This window comes from Colossoma macropomum, unplaced genomic scaffold, assembly GCF_904425465.1.
Source record: "Colossoma macropomum unplaced genomic scaffold, Colossoma_macropomum, whole genome shotgun sequence".
In the NCBI taxonomy this organism is placed as follows: Eukaryota; Metazoa; Chordata; class Actinopteri; order Characiformes; family Serrasalmidae; genus Colossoma; species Colossoma macropomum.
Window position 1 is genome coordinate 35081269 of NW_023494798.1, and position 16583 is coordinate 35097851.

At 37.8% G+C, this 16583-nt stretch overlaps 1 protein-coding gene across 1 annotated transcript in view; it reads left to right on the forward strand.

Moving 5' to 3' along the window:
- LOC118817986 (golgin subfamily B member 1-like) overlaps positions 1-16583 on the forward strand; it is an 81816-nt gene that overhangs the window by 31847 nt on the left and 33386 nt on the right. The window contains 3 exon segments of the mRNA XM_036585061.1: positions 1397-1556; positions 12855-13012; positions 14481-14610. Coding sequence (XP_036440954.1) covers positions 1397-1556; positions 12855-13012; positions 14481-14610 — 448 coding nt within the window.

Sequence of the window (16583 nt, forward strand, 5' to 3'; positions counted from 1 at the left end):
GAGTGGAGTTTCAGCCCGGAGAGCACATTGCATGTCAAAGAGAATAACGTTAAACCCTGACATATGAAAGAAGTGCTGGCTGTCTATAGCCCAGTGAACATTCAACGTTGAAATCACGTGCATGAGTGTCATTTCAGTACAGTACAGTTTACAAATCCATACGTACAGCTTATAAACTGAGAGTACGGATTACTAAACGGCGGGGACAGATTTTCCCTTCCGGACTTCGTAGTTATTAGATTTAGGTTTGAAATTCTAGTCCAGGTCTCCATCCACTGATAGTTTGCCTTTTCACTGCTCTTACGCTCCTGCCTCAGCTCATAAACGCTTCATAATCACCCGCTAAGTTGAATCAGGTGTCTTAAAACAGGAGAGTGCAACACTGCGTGAGGAATCCAAGACTGGCTTGAGAACCATTATTTTAGATCGGTGTTTCTCAGCTGGTCTCACCTCAGGGCCCACATTTTTCCTTTAGTGAGGTTTACTAGGAGTCAGCTTTTGTTATTTGTAATGCATCCGGGTGTTTTGTAACCGTAATGTGTCCTGACAGCATGCAAGCGTTGAAATTAGTGTATCATTACATCGCAAAGCCTTCAGGATGTCTGCACTGGAAATGTCTCACTGGAAAAATCAGAATGTAAAACAAACCGCTTACCAATTATAAAATAACTTCTTTACTGATGGAGCTGTGCAGCTTTTTATTTAGTTATTTATTTTTGTTTTTGGGACACTGATATAAGAGATTGTATAACGGGCTGTTTTTAACATCAGTATTCTAAACAACAGTTAAAAAGTTACTATTATTTTGAAAATACAATAAGGCTTTCATAATAAGAGTCAGTTTACTTGATTTAATTAAACGCTGGAATATGTATCAAACACTGTCTACTACTACAACTACCACTGCTACAGAAATTTAGTAGTAAAGTATTATTATTATTATTATTATTATTATTATTTTGTAAATTTTATACTGATGTCTAACATTTTAGCTGTTAATGTTATTCTGCAGAAAACTGAGACTTTAAAACTGCGTTCTTAATTTAATGAGAACTCAGATTTGACCACTCAGTATTTCACTCACAGAAATTTCACACAACAGGAAAGATAAGGTTTTCATAATAAGAGTCCCATATAATTTTAGTGTTAAATGTGTTTACTTTATTTGATGAAACACTAAAATATGTGTTAAACTTTATGTATGTATAAGATTACTACTACTGCCACTACTACTACTATTGATAATAATGATGATGATAATAATAATATGAAGTTTTATCACTATTATTTTGAAAATGAAAAACTGTCTTACATTTTAGGTAATATTGTTATTCAGCAAAAAACAGAGACTCTTAAACTGCATTCTTTTCCTCCTCCTGTGCTGTGTGTGACTCAGGCGAGCGAGTCCGGCAGTGTGGACGATGCGCAGAGTCAGGTTCTGGAGTGGCAGGACATGGTTACCATGGTAACGGAGGCTGAGGCAGTGCGGGACCAGGCTCGAGAGGAGAAGAACGCTCTGGTGCTCCGGATGAGCCACATAGAGGAGGAGCGAGAGGGTAAGGAGAGGGAGCAGGGGGTGAAAATTTATGTTATAACAATGGTTTGGCCAAAAATCAAATTGACACATTCCATCAATTGGGAATGGGAATTCCATCAATATTTCACATAAATTCACATTCTGCATAATTAAACGGTTAAGATGTAAACAGAGCGGTTCAGGGAGGTTCAGAGTGGTTTGGTGTGAAACGCTCTGTTCTAGATAAACTTACCGAGTCAGAATTGTGACAGTGGTGTTGATAGGAACCAGACGTCCACCTCTAAAAGCTCCCTCACAGAAAGTTCCTACATGAAATGGTTATGAATTCACTGCCTGATGACTGAGACACTGTTTTATGATAGTTTAGAGAACTTAGACTCCATTCATTGTGGAGGGAGACATGCAGGGCGCTGTGAGGCAAAATAGTCCCCAAAGAAAACTGATTATTTCAGATTTTCCACTATTTTCCATCATCAACATTCCATATAAACTCAGAAGACTCGTGTAGGTTCACTGGTGGTTTTGGATAGTAAATAAAATGTCTATATTTGTGTTGTAGTCATGGCGACCCCTGGTTCCTATCACCACCACTGTAAAGACATCTGAACCATTTCACACCAAACCACTCTGAATCACTCTGAATACACCTCACACACTGAGTTATGGAGGAATTTAGAAAGGTCAGATGAATTCCTCTTTAACAACCCACAGTTTGAAGCAAGTATGTGATACTTAGATGTGCAGTTTTTATCATGTTAATCAGCCAAACTTGTATTGGTTGATTTGAGTACAGCGGGGAGGGACTGTAAGTTAGATTTTTTGGCCAGACTATTGTTTATACATGATATAATAGGCCATGAACCAGAAACAGAACATTGTAGGTGACCTTTCACCACAAATAGTCCAACAGAGGGCAGCAGACTCCAGCATTAAACAGCCAGGCCCCAAAAAACGAGACAGTTCTGTGTGTTTATGCCAGAAAGAACTCAGTTACTGTTCACTCTCAAAGTACTTCCGGGAATTTACTCTCGCAGTTTGATCTCTGAGCTACTGAGAGTTCATCTCTGCGCGAATTTAGAGTTAAAGGGTCCATATTATGAAAAACAAATGCTCCTTGCTTTTTAATAAATAAGTGTAATGTAAAATATAAACATAGGGTTACAAAGTGTACCGTTCACTCCCCAGTCCATATAAGTCCATAATACCTGCTTTTGAATTCACTGTTTTCGCAATGTCACAAAAACCGTTTAAATATGATTTTCCAGTGAGGCAAAATACAGTTTAACGAGAGAGAATAGAGCTCATTTATAAAGTAATAAAAACAGGGATAAAGAGGTCGGAAAATGTTGTAGAAAATAATTTAGGATGTTTTTGCAACGTACAACTACACAAACAGCGTAAGTGGGGAAAAATGCAGGATGTGTGCCCCATAAAGAGAAGGCTAGTCGCATGAGTAAAAATCTTTCCTGTTATTCCTGTAATAGCACTGCAGTGTTTTACAGTACAGGATTAGAATAATCTGGGGTTATTTATACAGTTTGTTTTATAGCACAAGATTAATATAATCTGGGGTTATACCACAGTTCATTTTACAGTACCGGTTTAATATAATTTGGGATTATTTCTACAGTTTGTTTTGTAGTACAGGATTAATATAGCCTGGGATTATTCCTATGGTTCGTTTTATAATACGGGATTAATCTAATCTGAGGTTACTTTTACAGTTTGTTTTATAGTAAGGGATTAATCTAACCTGAGGTTATTTTTGCAGTGTGTTTTATAGTACAGGATTAATATAAACTGGGATTATTTCTACAGTTTGATAGTACAGGATTAATCTAATCTGAGGTTGTTTATGCGGTTTGTTTTATCGTACAGGATTAATATAAACTGGGATTATTTCTACAGTTTGTTTTATAGTACAGGATGAATTTAATCTGAGATTATTATTATTCCAGTGGTTTGTTTTATAGTACAGGATTAATCTAATCTGATATTATTTTTGCAGTTTGTTTTGTAGTACAGGATTAATATAACCTGGGATTATTCCTATGGTTTGTTTTATAGTATGTGATTAATCTAATCTGAGGTTATTTTAACAGTTTTTTCATAGTACAGGATTAATCTAATCTGTACTATAAAACAAACTGTAGAAATAATCCCTGTTTGTTTTATAGCACAGGATTAATATAATAGGATTATTTATTTGGTTCATTTCAGAGTACAGGATTAATATAATCTGGGGTTATTTATGTGGTTTATTCTAGTACTACAGTAGTTATTTATCCCATTTGTTTTATAGTACTGTGAGTAGGACTGAGAGATGCAACAGTATATAATCAGCTACATCCGTAAATGAAGAAGCATAATTTCCTTTTATTTTAATAAATATGTCTAAGCCTGTGTATTAAACATACGATGTCATGAATCAAGTTTCAGAGAAAGGAATTAAATAAGTGTATATATTTTTTCAAAGTCTTAGTTTCTCACTCTGACAACTACTAACTCATGTTTGATAGTATTTTTCAAATAAATTATGCCAATTACTCGATAATAAGCCTGTATTACTCCTTTTTTATCATTTTTCGTGTTTTCTATTTTATTTTTAGTCAGCAATATTAAGTCTTGGGTTCAGGAGACGACAAGTTTTCGCTCTTCTCTGATGTTTCTTTAAAACTAATTAAAAAGTAGGCAGTCTCGAACTGGGGACGTCATCATGAACCTTATTTATTCATTTATTTTTTTTCCCATTATTTATTGTCATACGCTCATGTAAGGTCTGTCCGGTTCAGCATGACCATTTTTTCCGTTTTTTTTTTTTTCTTTCTCTCCTCCATCGGCGAGCTGAGTCTCAGCCCCTCCCTCAGTCCCTCCCTCCGCCTGTCGTCCTGCTCTTTGTGATTGGTGCAGCCACAGAGAACAGTTTCCCGTCAGTTTTGTGCATGCAGGTTCCCCTCCAGCGTCCGTCTGTCCGCTGCACTGCCCGCCGTTTCCTGCTGTCCTTTCGCTGCGGAAACCGCCGGTAGTGCAGCAGCGGCGCACGGCTGGGATCATCTCACTCTTTTTATCCTCCCGTTTCTGTTTTCTTCCATTTCCACTGTTTTTATTTGTTCCCTGGACCTGCTGACCTCCTCACAAGGCCCAGCTCTGAACTGATCTGCTGCATTAACACCTCCAGTGTCAGACGTCTGTGGTGTCGGGTGTTTTAATACGCTGTTCTGATACTGAAGGATTAAAGTGACAGTTTGGTGAAAGTGAAATTAAATGTGCACAGTTTCCTCCTCTGACCTTAAACGTCAGTCAGCAGAGACGTGTTTGGTGTCTGAAGTTTGCTTCTTTAATTCTAGCACTGGAGCTACGAGGCTAATGTAGCTAACAAGTAATGGAAGCTTATACACCACCAATTAGCATTAGAGCTGCAAGGCTAAAGTAGCTAACAAGTAATGGAAGCTTATACACCACCAATTAGCATTAGAGCTACAAGGCTAATGTAGCTAGCAAGTAATAAAAGCTTATACTCCTCCAGTTAGTGCTGGAGCTATGAGGCTAATTTAGCTAACAAGTAATGGAAGTTTATACCATACCAATTAGCACTGGAGCTACAAAGCTAATGTAGCTAACAGGTAATGGATGTTTATACCCTACCAATTAGCACTGGAGCTACAAGGCTAATGTAGCTAACAAGTAATGGAAGTTTATACCCCACCAATTAGCATTGGAGCTTCAAGGCTAATGTAGCTAACAAGTAATGGAAGTTTATACCCTACCAATTAGCACTGGAGCTACAAGGCTAATGTAGCTAACAAGTAATGGAAGTTTATACCCCACCAATTAGCATTGGAGCTACAGGGCTAATGTAGCTAACAAGTAATGGACGTTTATACCTCACCGCTTTGCATTGGAGCTACACAGCTAATGTTACCAACAAGTAGTGGAAGCTTAAACCCCACCAATTAGCACTAGAGCTACAAAGCTAATGTAGCTAACAAATAATAAAAGTTTACACTCCTCCAATTAGCGCTTGGTGGCTAATGTAGCCAACAAGTAATGGAAGCTTGTACCCCACCAATTAGTTCTGGAGCTAGGAGGCTAATGTAGCCAACAGGTATTGGAACTTTATACCAATTTATACCAAATTATACCAGTTGTGCACTATGCTACCCCACCAGTTAGCACTGGAGATACAAGGCTAATGTAGCTAGCAAGTAATAAAAGTTCATACTCCACCAATTAGCAGTAGAGCTATGAGGCTAATGTAGCTAAAAGGTTTTGCTGTTTAATGTTTTCGTTATGCTGGTGTTTAATTGCCTTCTCCTTGTAAACACTTTGTGCTGCATTTGAAATGTATGAAAGGTTCTAGATAAAAAACATTATTATTATTATTATTATTATTATTATTATTATTATCTGTCATTATTGTCATTACAAACTACCCCTAAAGGTGGCTAAATCTGTTTTTGATAAGGTCCATGTATATAGATAACTGTGAGTCATGCTGTGTCAGAAGCCACATAATCAAGTCTATTAGAGAGACTGAACAACGCAGGGGTTTAGGTGATTGTATGCACTATGCTAATTGGTGGCTGTAAGCTTCCATTGCCTGTTAGCTACATTAGCCTCGTAGCTCCAGTGCTACAACTAAAGAAGCAAACTCAGAGACTAAACTGATTAAAGAGAAATCTGTGCATATTTATCATCAAATTATCACTGTAATAATTATGAGCCCATCATATTCATGAAGCTGTTACCAGTCATAACCAGTGAGCTCTCCTCTCTTCTGCCATGATCGGACACTAACCTGCGTACTAAACCCAATCTGCACTAAACCTGAATATTCACAGGAAATAAATTGTCATTGTAATTTGTCTCTGGTGCGCCGAATCTTGTTCTGGAGGGTCACTGCAGAAGTTTGCGCATTAACGTTTTTGATTTTGAGCCTGATTTGTTGGTGAGGTGGAGTGACCTGTCCAGCTCAGGGTTTGTGACGCTCTCGCTGAAATGTGGCAGACTCTCCTGCTGATTTGAGTGAAGGGCTTGTGCTGAGGCCCGGGTTCTTTCACAATATTAACACAAACAGTACAGTTTACTGATTTTCCATCATTCCATGCACTAACTCTAACCCTGCTGTTCGATCGCTTCTGTAAACAAGGCTATTTAATACATCTGAGGACTTCACTGCAGCACTTACCCATCTGATAGTGGTTAAAGGTCAGTGCATGTTAACCCTTAGAAGTCTGGAGTGGTTAATGTTATTTTGCTATGCAGTTTATTTACATTAAATCATTATTTAACTTAACATTATAACTTTATTACATAGTTGTATGCAAAAGTTTGGGTGGTCAAATTCCATCATTCTGTTGATTTTGTTGATGTTGAGTCAGTCATGCCAAATAAGCTAACACATCTTTTACAGAGAACACACTTCTGCACATTTTAATACACAGTTAGTGTTTATTTACTGATTTTGACTTATTGGAAAAAAATAAACCATAAAATATGGCCTGTGCAAAAGATATGGCACATTTTATGTTTTATTTTTTCCCCAATATTTTAAATTCAATAAATAGTTTAAACAAGTGCTTACGACTGTAAGTGCCGATGGCCAAAAATTCTGAAAAACAACACAAAAATAACTCATCAAATCCAAAAGTGTAAAATTTTAGGTTTGTATCTTCATTAATTTCTGAGATTTACCGTAAAACAATTAATAATAAAAATATAAACAATAAATATGAATAATATTTAGATAAATAATAACATAAATGATATAATATATAAAAATAAAATAAAAAATATATATAAAATATATTATTACTAATTATAAGACTAATTTTGTAATACGCACCAATATGCCAAAAATATATGTATATATAAAACCAGAGAATAATCCCTGAAAATTTCATGCCTCTAGCGTCAGTAGTTCAGTTATGACTTAAAAGACTTATCAAAATGTGTACCTTTTTCTGTAGCACTTACTTTAAGACAAAAGTTAACGCCATGGGAAATGTTTTAAAATCTCTGTATCTCAGAAATTAATAAAGATCCAAGTCTATAATGTTGACTGCTATGCAGTGACAACATATCCGGAAAATTTTAAGCAAATCTGAGCTTATTAGAGTAAAACACTTTCTGAAATCTGGTAATTTAAGGTACGTTTATCTGCATGCATTTGTTATTGCCAGTAATAACTGTGACTTCTAAGGGTTAAATAGCAGCCGTAGTTCTTCTGTGGTACAGATGATGATCCTTCACGTTGAAGCTGAAATCCTCACCGCTTTCAGATAGTCCTCTTTTCATTAAATAGCCTTGTGTGAAGTTTATTGTGCTCCAATTAGACCTTTATTATTATTTGTGTTTATTATTATAGTATAAAAGTCTCAAATCATTTTGGTAATGACAGCTGCATATATGCTAATGCTTTATTTCTTTCTTTATTCCCATATTTGTTAATGGTCTTTATATATTGATCATTTGCAGACACTTCAGCCAATTATTCTCTTTGATTTTTCACTCTTCACCTTCTGTTATCAATGCAGGCAGATTCTGTCTGACTTCATTGATCGTAACATTGTGCTGGGCGATCATCTATATTGGTAGAATTTGGTGTCATTCAGCAATATTTATTTTCAGTGTTAGCAGCATGAATAGACAGCAAATAATCCCATATTAAAAGAAAAATCTGCATAGTCCAGTGTGTGAGATGTAATCAGAGTGACTCAGAGTGGTTTGGTGTGAAATGGTTCAGATGTCTTTACAGTGGTGGTGATAGGAACCAGGGGTCGCCATGACTACAACACAGATATAGACATTTTATTTACTATCCAGAACCACCAGTGAACCTACACGAGTCTTCTGAGTTTATATGGAATGTTGATGATGGAAAATAGTGGAAAATCTGAAATAATAAGTTTTCTTTGGGGACTATTTTGCCTCAAAACGCCCTGCATATTATGTATCCCTCCACCATGAATGGAGTTTAAGGCCAAAATCTTCTCAAAACTATCATAAAACAGTGTCTCAGTCATCAGGCAGTGAATTCATAACCATTTCCTGTAGTAACTTTCTGTGCGGGAGCTTTTAGAGGTGGACGTCTGGTTCCTATCACCACCACTGTGAACAATTCTGACTCGGTAAGTTTCTCTAGAACAGAGCGTTTCACACCAAACCACTCTAAACCACTCTGTTTACATCTTAACCGTTTAATTATGCAGAAATTTTTAAAAATTGGTAGAATTCCCCTTTAACACAAACCGTTCAAAGCTATGAAAATTTAATATCTTGTTAATACATTAAAAAATAAACTAATAGTGAGCTGCTTTTGTGGAATTGGGCTGTTTGCCTGGACATGTAATTGTATACTCTTAAAAATGGTTCTTCAAGGGTTCTTTAGCAAAGAAAATGGTTCTATACAGAACCATTAACACTCAAAGAACCCTGTTCTTCAGATTGATGGAGAATGTGCTGCAGATGCTGTGGATACAATATCAAGCTTGTTACAAAGAACACTTTACATGATTAAAGGGTTCTTTGTGTCATGAAAGGGTTCTTCAGAACGACAGGGAAAGTGCTGTAGATGGTTCTATATAGAATAGTGTTTTTGATAAGGGTTCTATATAGCATCCAGAAGGGTTCTTCAATTGTAACAAGCTTGGTATTGTATCTACAGCACATTCTCCATCAGTCTGAAGAACATTTTTGCAATGCAAAGAAACTTTTAATCATGCAAAGGGTTCTTTGAGTGTCCATGGTTCTATTTAGAACCATTTTCTTTGCTGAAGAATCCTTGAAGAACCATATTTAAGAGTATACAGTTACATAAAAAAGAGAAACAGAACAGTCCAGTCAGAAGAAGCTCTGTCAGGTTTGTAAGACATTACTTTAGTGTGGAGTAGCAGCACTCAGGAAACATGAGTGCATTAATTTGAACCCTTAGAATGAAAAAACAGTGTATATGACTTTTTTAAATCATATACTGCGTGGTAAGGCATTGTTTGATGCCCTGAATTTAAAATAAAGGGGACGTTAACATAAATAAAGCATAGTTTGGCTTTTTAATGTACAAGGTTGTAAAAAATAAAATAGGAATTTGGTTAAGATTTGGTTAATGTGTTTTTCATTGGGTGGTTCAACTCATTAATGCTAACTTCAAAAGCGTCTGATACTGTGACATATTTGGAAAATATCACAGTGTTGAGTTTTCTCAGTATCGCCCAGCAGCTCTCGTAACTGAATCAGTCTTCTCTCAGTCCCTTTTCCATCAGATCCTTCTTCATCAATCCCCCGCTGTATCCTCCTCACTAGACCTTCCTGTTGACACAAAACAGATGGGAATATGTTTTGTGCTGATCATTCGCAATGTCACGGCACGTTTACGCCACTGATCAGACCCTCATATGATTTGCCCTTTCTGAACTCTACCTCGCCGTCCAGCACCCCGAACGTCCAGCTTTGCCCTTTCACAAAGCAGACCAACCAATTCCTCTCCGAATGAGTGAGAAATCTCACAGTGGAATCAAAACACGTTCCCTCGCGAGGTTGTGTGCTGCTTTTTGAGAATGCTGTGTCACCCTGCTGCCTTTTGTGTTCACTAGGGGTGAAACAGTTCAGTGTACCATATCATATCTTACTGCACTTTATACAAGAGAGAGTTCCGGCCACGCAAGCTGATTGGTTGAGTTCTAACTGTGCTGTTATTTCACCATAACATCACAGCTTTTTCACTTCTTACTTTGTGCACAAACAGAAAATGGATACTTTTAAGATCACATTTGACCGACAGCCGATTTGGTCAGACTCTGAAGATGAGACGACACTAAATTCCCAAACTGTCATCACCACTGAGCAGCTTTTCAGTCGGCAGCTGAGACAGAAGAACAGCTGAACAACCTGGAATCAGCCAGAAATGAACCCAATAAAACGGCCACAATATCAGGTTTAGCTCAGTTTTGCTGCTCAGTGGTGATGACAGTTTGGGAATTTAGTGTAAGGAGCTGGAGAACGAACTGCCGGCTGTGCAGCGAGTGGGCGGAGCTCGTTACTCTGACGTAGCAACAAGCTGCTTGTTAAGGAACTATAATTTGGTGAAGGAACTGCGAACATTAAAACATATTAAACGCCGCGTTCACGGCCCAGTTTATTAATTTATTACTTTATTTATTTAACTGTTGTATTAAAGCAATAGAACACTCGAGGAGTGCGTTATCGCCAATAACATCACGGCTGTGATGATCTACGGCGACCAAATCACAGCCGTGATGATATTTCGTGATAACACACTCCCTCTGTGTTCTACTGCTTAGTTAAGGTGTTGAACTATTGTATCGTGACTAGCATGTTAACTCGTGCCACATCACAGTACATCACAGCTAAAATAATACTTTGAGCCTGATTCATGTCCTGTCGGGGGTCTAACAAGTTAGCTTGTGGATCATGGCTACTGTGTTAGCTATGGCCTAGCTTATTAGCTCATAGCTAGTGTGTTACATCATGACTAATATTAGGTTATGGCTAAGCTCAGGGCTAACACGTTAGCTTGTGTTTAGCACTTTAGATTAAGGCTAACATGAGCTCATGACTAGTGTGGTAGCTCTGAGGTAATATATTAGTCTGTAGCATATTAGCTCATGCCTTGCTTGTTAATTCAGGGCTAACATATTAGCTCAAGGCTTGCTTGTTAGCATAGGGCTAACATATTAGCTCAAGGCTTGCTTGTTAGCTTAGGGCTAACATATTAGCTCAAGGCTTGCTTGTTAGCATAGGGCTAACATATTAGCTCACGGCTTGCTTGTTAGCTTAGGGCTAACATTAGCTCACGGCTTGCTTGTTAGCTTAGGGCTAACATATTAGCTCACTGCTCACTCGCTAACTCAGGGCTAACATATCTCACATCAAGATTGTTAACTCAGGGCTAACATTAGCTCGTATCTAGTGAGTTAGACTGCAGCTAACAAATTAGCTTGTGACCTGCTCATTAACACAGAGCTAACATATTAGCTCACAGTTTGCTCGTTAACTCGCTGCTAACATATTAGCTCAATAGTTAACTCAGGTCTAATATATTAGCTCATGTTATGATTGTTAACTTGGGGATAACGTTAGCTCTTGGCTTGCTCTTTAACTCAGGGCTAAAATAATAGCTCATGGCTTGCCTGTTAGCTCAGGGCTAACATGTTAGCTCACAGCTTACTTGTTAGCTCAGGGCTGACATATTAGCTCACTGCTTGCTTGTTAGCTCGGAGCTAACATATTAGCTCACTGCTTGCTTGTTAGCTCAGGGCTAACATATTAGGTCACTGCTTGCTTGTTAGCTCGGAGCTAACATATTATTCGTTCTCCAGCTCCTCACACTAAATTCCCAAACTGTCATCACCACTGAGCAGCTTTTCAGTCGGTAGCTGTGACAGAAGAACAGCTAAACAACCTGGAATCAGCCAGAAATGAACCCAACACCATTCGCCAAATGTGTAGTCTGATCTTCAGAGTCTGACCAAATCAGACTGAGCCATAAAACTGCTGCAATATCAAGTTCAGCTCAGTTTTGTCAGTTTTTGCCAGATCAGTATTAATGTTGCTTAGCAACGGCGACTCAGCGGAGTGATACAGTGTTTGTGAAAAACCTGTGATGTTATGGTGAAATAACAGCACAGTTAGAACGCTTCTCGACCAATCAGCTTGCGTAGGCGGGACTAACTGTTGTATAATTCATGTGCTAATTGCACGTTAATTGCTGCGAGTGCTTGGTAACTACAAGTCTGTAATGTACCTTTATAATAATACTGCAATAAATTGAAAATGCAAACAAGGCACATTTTCAGGCGCTGCTTATTGCTGCGGTTGTATCAATAAATAAATCGTATTGAGAATTGAACTGAGGATTGTGTGAATTGTTACCACCCCTAGTGTTTAGCCTGGTGTTAGCTGAAGCCTGACTGTGAATGTAAAGGAATGCATGGCTTAAACTGAAAACAATGCAAAAACATACTGGACACGTTCTACATACACCCCTACCTGCCTCACATAATCCTGTCACCCTGTTATGACTGAGTGTGAACTGTGGGTGCTGTAGGTCTTCGCTGTGATGTGGTGCGAGTGGATGTTTGTGTGCGTTTTCTTTCTTTTCTTCTCTCCTTTATTCTTTATTTCCTCCCTTTTTTTTGTTTAATCTTCCCCACTTCCTCACTCTTCAAAGTGTTTCTCTCTCCCAGTGGTTTTGCTTTTCTCCTTCCTCCTCTTCTGTCTGTCTTCTTTTTTTTTTTTCTCCGCTGACCCTGTCCTTGGTCTAAATATATTTGACCCCTCATACCTTCCTGTGGCACAAAACTGATTGAGGATGACTGGTTCTTTCCTGGCTGCTCCGATCCAGCACTAGCCAATCGGCAGCAGGAGTTGGAGGAGGAGGAGGAGCTTGTCCAGGCCAGAGGGCTCCGCCCACAGAAGGGCAAGAAGCCTGGAGACTCCGCCCCCCGCAGCCTGCAGGTACGAATCACCTTCACCTTTAATCCATTCAAGGTCAGCAGCTGGATTTAGTTAATAATGATAATGAAAAATGTCACAGAGCTCATTCTGATTGGCCTGAAGTGATGAAATTCTGTGTAGTTGCACTGCAGGTGAATGTCTAGCAGTACCTGTTTCAATTTCTTTGATTACGTATTGTTTTAGGACTTTTATTGACAATTAAGTTGGGTTTTTTTCTTGTTTTGTTAAAAATCTGTGGTCTCATGTGACCGAAGGACTGAATTTCGCATAATAAATAAGGAATAAAATTATAAAAACTTAAAATTTAAGTAAAAAACAAGATCTTAGGCAAATAGGAGGATTCATTTCAAAATTTTCTTCTGCTTTGTGCCCAGGGAAGCTCGTAGAATTCAAAAAAGCTTTAACAGTTTAACATTTTAGACAAAATAATGAGTTACTTATCTGGTCATTCAGTTTACATTAATATATAAATGTAATTATGTATTTAATAACATAATTAGTAGCAGATATTACATTTCTGCATGTACAGTTCTTTTCTGTTTGTTTCAATGTCAAAAAATGACAAAAGCTACAAAAATGTGAAGTTTTTATTTTTGCAAAACGAGACTGTACACACAACAATAACTTAATCAAATTCAAATAATGATAAAGTATCTTCTCTTCTATGTATAAACACAGTGTGGATTGAAAGTTTAGAACCAGCGCTTTCAACACAAATTCTCCACTTTATATACACACCGATCAGGCATAACATTCTGACCACCTCCTTGTTTCTATGCTCATTGTCCATTTTATCAGCTCCACTTACTATATAGGTGCACTTTGTAGTTCTACAGTTACAGACTGTAGTCCATCTGTTTCTCTGATACTTTGTTAGCCCCCTTTTACCCTGTTCTTCAGTGGTCAGGACCCCCATGGACCCTCACAGAGCAGGTACTATTTGGGTGGTGGATCATTCTCAGCACTGCAGTAACACTGACGTCGTGGTGGTGGTGTTAGTGTGTGTTGTGCTGGTACGAGTGGATCAGACACAGCAGTGCTGCTGGAGTTTTTAAACACTGTGTCCACTCACTGTCTACTCACACTAACACACCACCACATCAGTGTTACTGCAGTGCTGAGAATGATCGACCACCCAAATAGTACCTGCTCTGTGAGGGTCCATGGGGGTCCTGACCACTGAAGAACAGGGTAAAAGGGGGCGAACAAAGTATGCAGAGAAATCATTATAATCATACTACTACTAATAATATTGTTTTATTGTTGTTGTGATAGTAGTGACAGTAGTATAAATACACAGAGTGTATTATAAATATTTAAGAGTGAGATTTTATAGCTCTAATATTGGGAAACAGACACAGTGCCTGCTGAGTGAAGCAGGTCTGGAAATTTTTAACCACAGAAAAAAAGAGATTGCAGGCCATATTTAAGAGTTTGTCTGAAGCTGGTAGCTCTTTTTTCTCCTCAGGAGGACTTCGAGTTTGACCGAAGGTCATCTTTCCCGGACCCCCGAAGCCCCTCAGGCAGCACCACTCCCATGGAAGGGGAGAATATGGGAGGTTGGTGGCCCGAGTACAGTGCCAGTGCCCCAGACACAGGTGTGAAACCCACTAGACAGTTGAGACTGGCATGCACACTGTTCATGTCCCATATTTTACTGTATTTGAATTACACATGTTGATTTTTTTTACTTTTCATTTGGCGTTCTGTTTATTTTTAACACCTCACTCAATTTTATTTACAAACAAGGGTGTTTTAATTTAATCTAACCTGTCAACCCAGTGTGACCATCACTTTTGGTTGACCTGTATTTTGTAGTTTGCTTTTTTCCGTAGAGCTCAGCCTGTTCGGAGCATGTGCGTGCTGGATGAACTGCCTAGTCTTGGTTCAGTAGGCTGTAGTCCATGTTGAATGCATTGAACTTTTTTTGTCAGTATGTAATAATGTAGGTGTGCAGTGCCTTCACCTGTGGTAAGTGTTTCAGCCACCATTGATGAGTTTATTCAGCCATTTGTGTTTCGTTTAATTAAGTAAATGATTAAGGGTTTTTATATAAATTTTATTTATATAAATAATATGAAACGTTTGAATTCCCAGCTGCATGCAGGTTTTAAAATGGGATTAAATGCATATATTCAGTTATTATTTACAATAATGTCCCAATCCAAGTATTTTAATTATTATTAGGATTGTCTATATTAATCCTGGTCCAGTTCTGATTCTTTTTTTTGCTCTCTGTTTACACCACTGATGCTGAGGTTATGTAAACGGACATATAAACAAACATGAAGCACAAACAGACGGTGAAGCAGCGTTGTTTTTATGTCCCAAAAATTCGGAACTCTTTTTACCATTTAATATTCATGAGGCATCATCTGTTACCAGCTTTAAAAATCAGCTGAAAACATCTTTATTTAGCTTAATATTCTGTTAGGCTTCTGCTTTTATTTCAAATCTTATGTTAATCATTTCATTATTGTTATTTTTCATTGTCATTGACTTTATTTTATTTTTTTCTTTATATTTTAAGGTTATTTTAAGGTATTATGTAATAATAATACCCGTAAACAAACACATCTCATTTATTTATTTATTTATTTTTGCTTTTACAGTTTACATATGTGAGTTTGATGTATCATTTAATTTCATTGTGAAGCACTTTGAGCTGAATTTTATGAAAGGTACTATATAAAAGAGGTTTATTATTATTATTATTATTATTATTATTATTATTAATCACACCCTGCAATGGTGAGGAATGTTAAGAAAGAAAATTTCTGCAGTCAGGAACTGTTTTACAGTGGAAAATGAAAACTTTATTTTATGCTGCTTACTGTGATCTGTGTGCTGACAGAAGTACATTTTCACTCATGATCGATTAAAGGGGAACTCCACCGATTTTTCAAAACTTCTACATGATTTAAAGGTTAAGATGTAAACAGGGTGGTTCAGCGGTTCAGAGTGGTTTGGTGTGAAACGCTCCGTTCTAGAGAAACTTACAGAGTCAGAACTGTTCACAGTGGTGGTGATAGGAACCAGACGTCCACCTCTAAAAGCTCCCTCACAGAAAGTTCCTACATGAAATGGTTATGAATTCACTGCCTGATGACTGAGACACTGTTTATGATAGTTTTGTGATAAAGTTTTGGCTTAAATGTGTTTTTCTAATCCATTCATGATGGAGGGACACATAATATGAGGGCGCTGTGAGGCAAAATAGTCCCCGAAGAAAACTGATTATTTCAGATTTTCCACTATTTTCCATCATCAACATTCCATATAAACTCAGAAGACTCGTGTAGGTTCACTGGTGGTTCTGGATAGTAAATAAAATGTCTATATTTGTGTTGTAGTCATGGCGACCCCTGGTTCCTATCACCACCACTGTAAAAAAAATCTGAACCATTTCACACCAAACCACTCTGAAGGAATGAAAAAAAGCCAAATGACACAAAAGCCTCAACCACTAACTCTAATCTCAGCTGTGTGAGTCAGTGAGTCACTCTTCACCTTTATTCCAGCTTCCGTTCTTTTCAGGAGACTCCCTTTCAGTTCCTCAAAGAATCTGCAG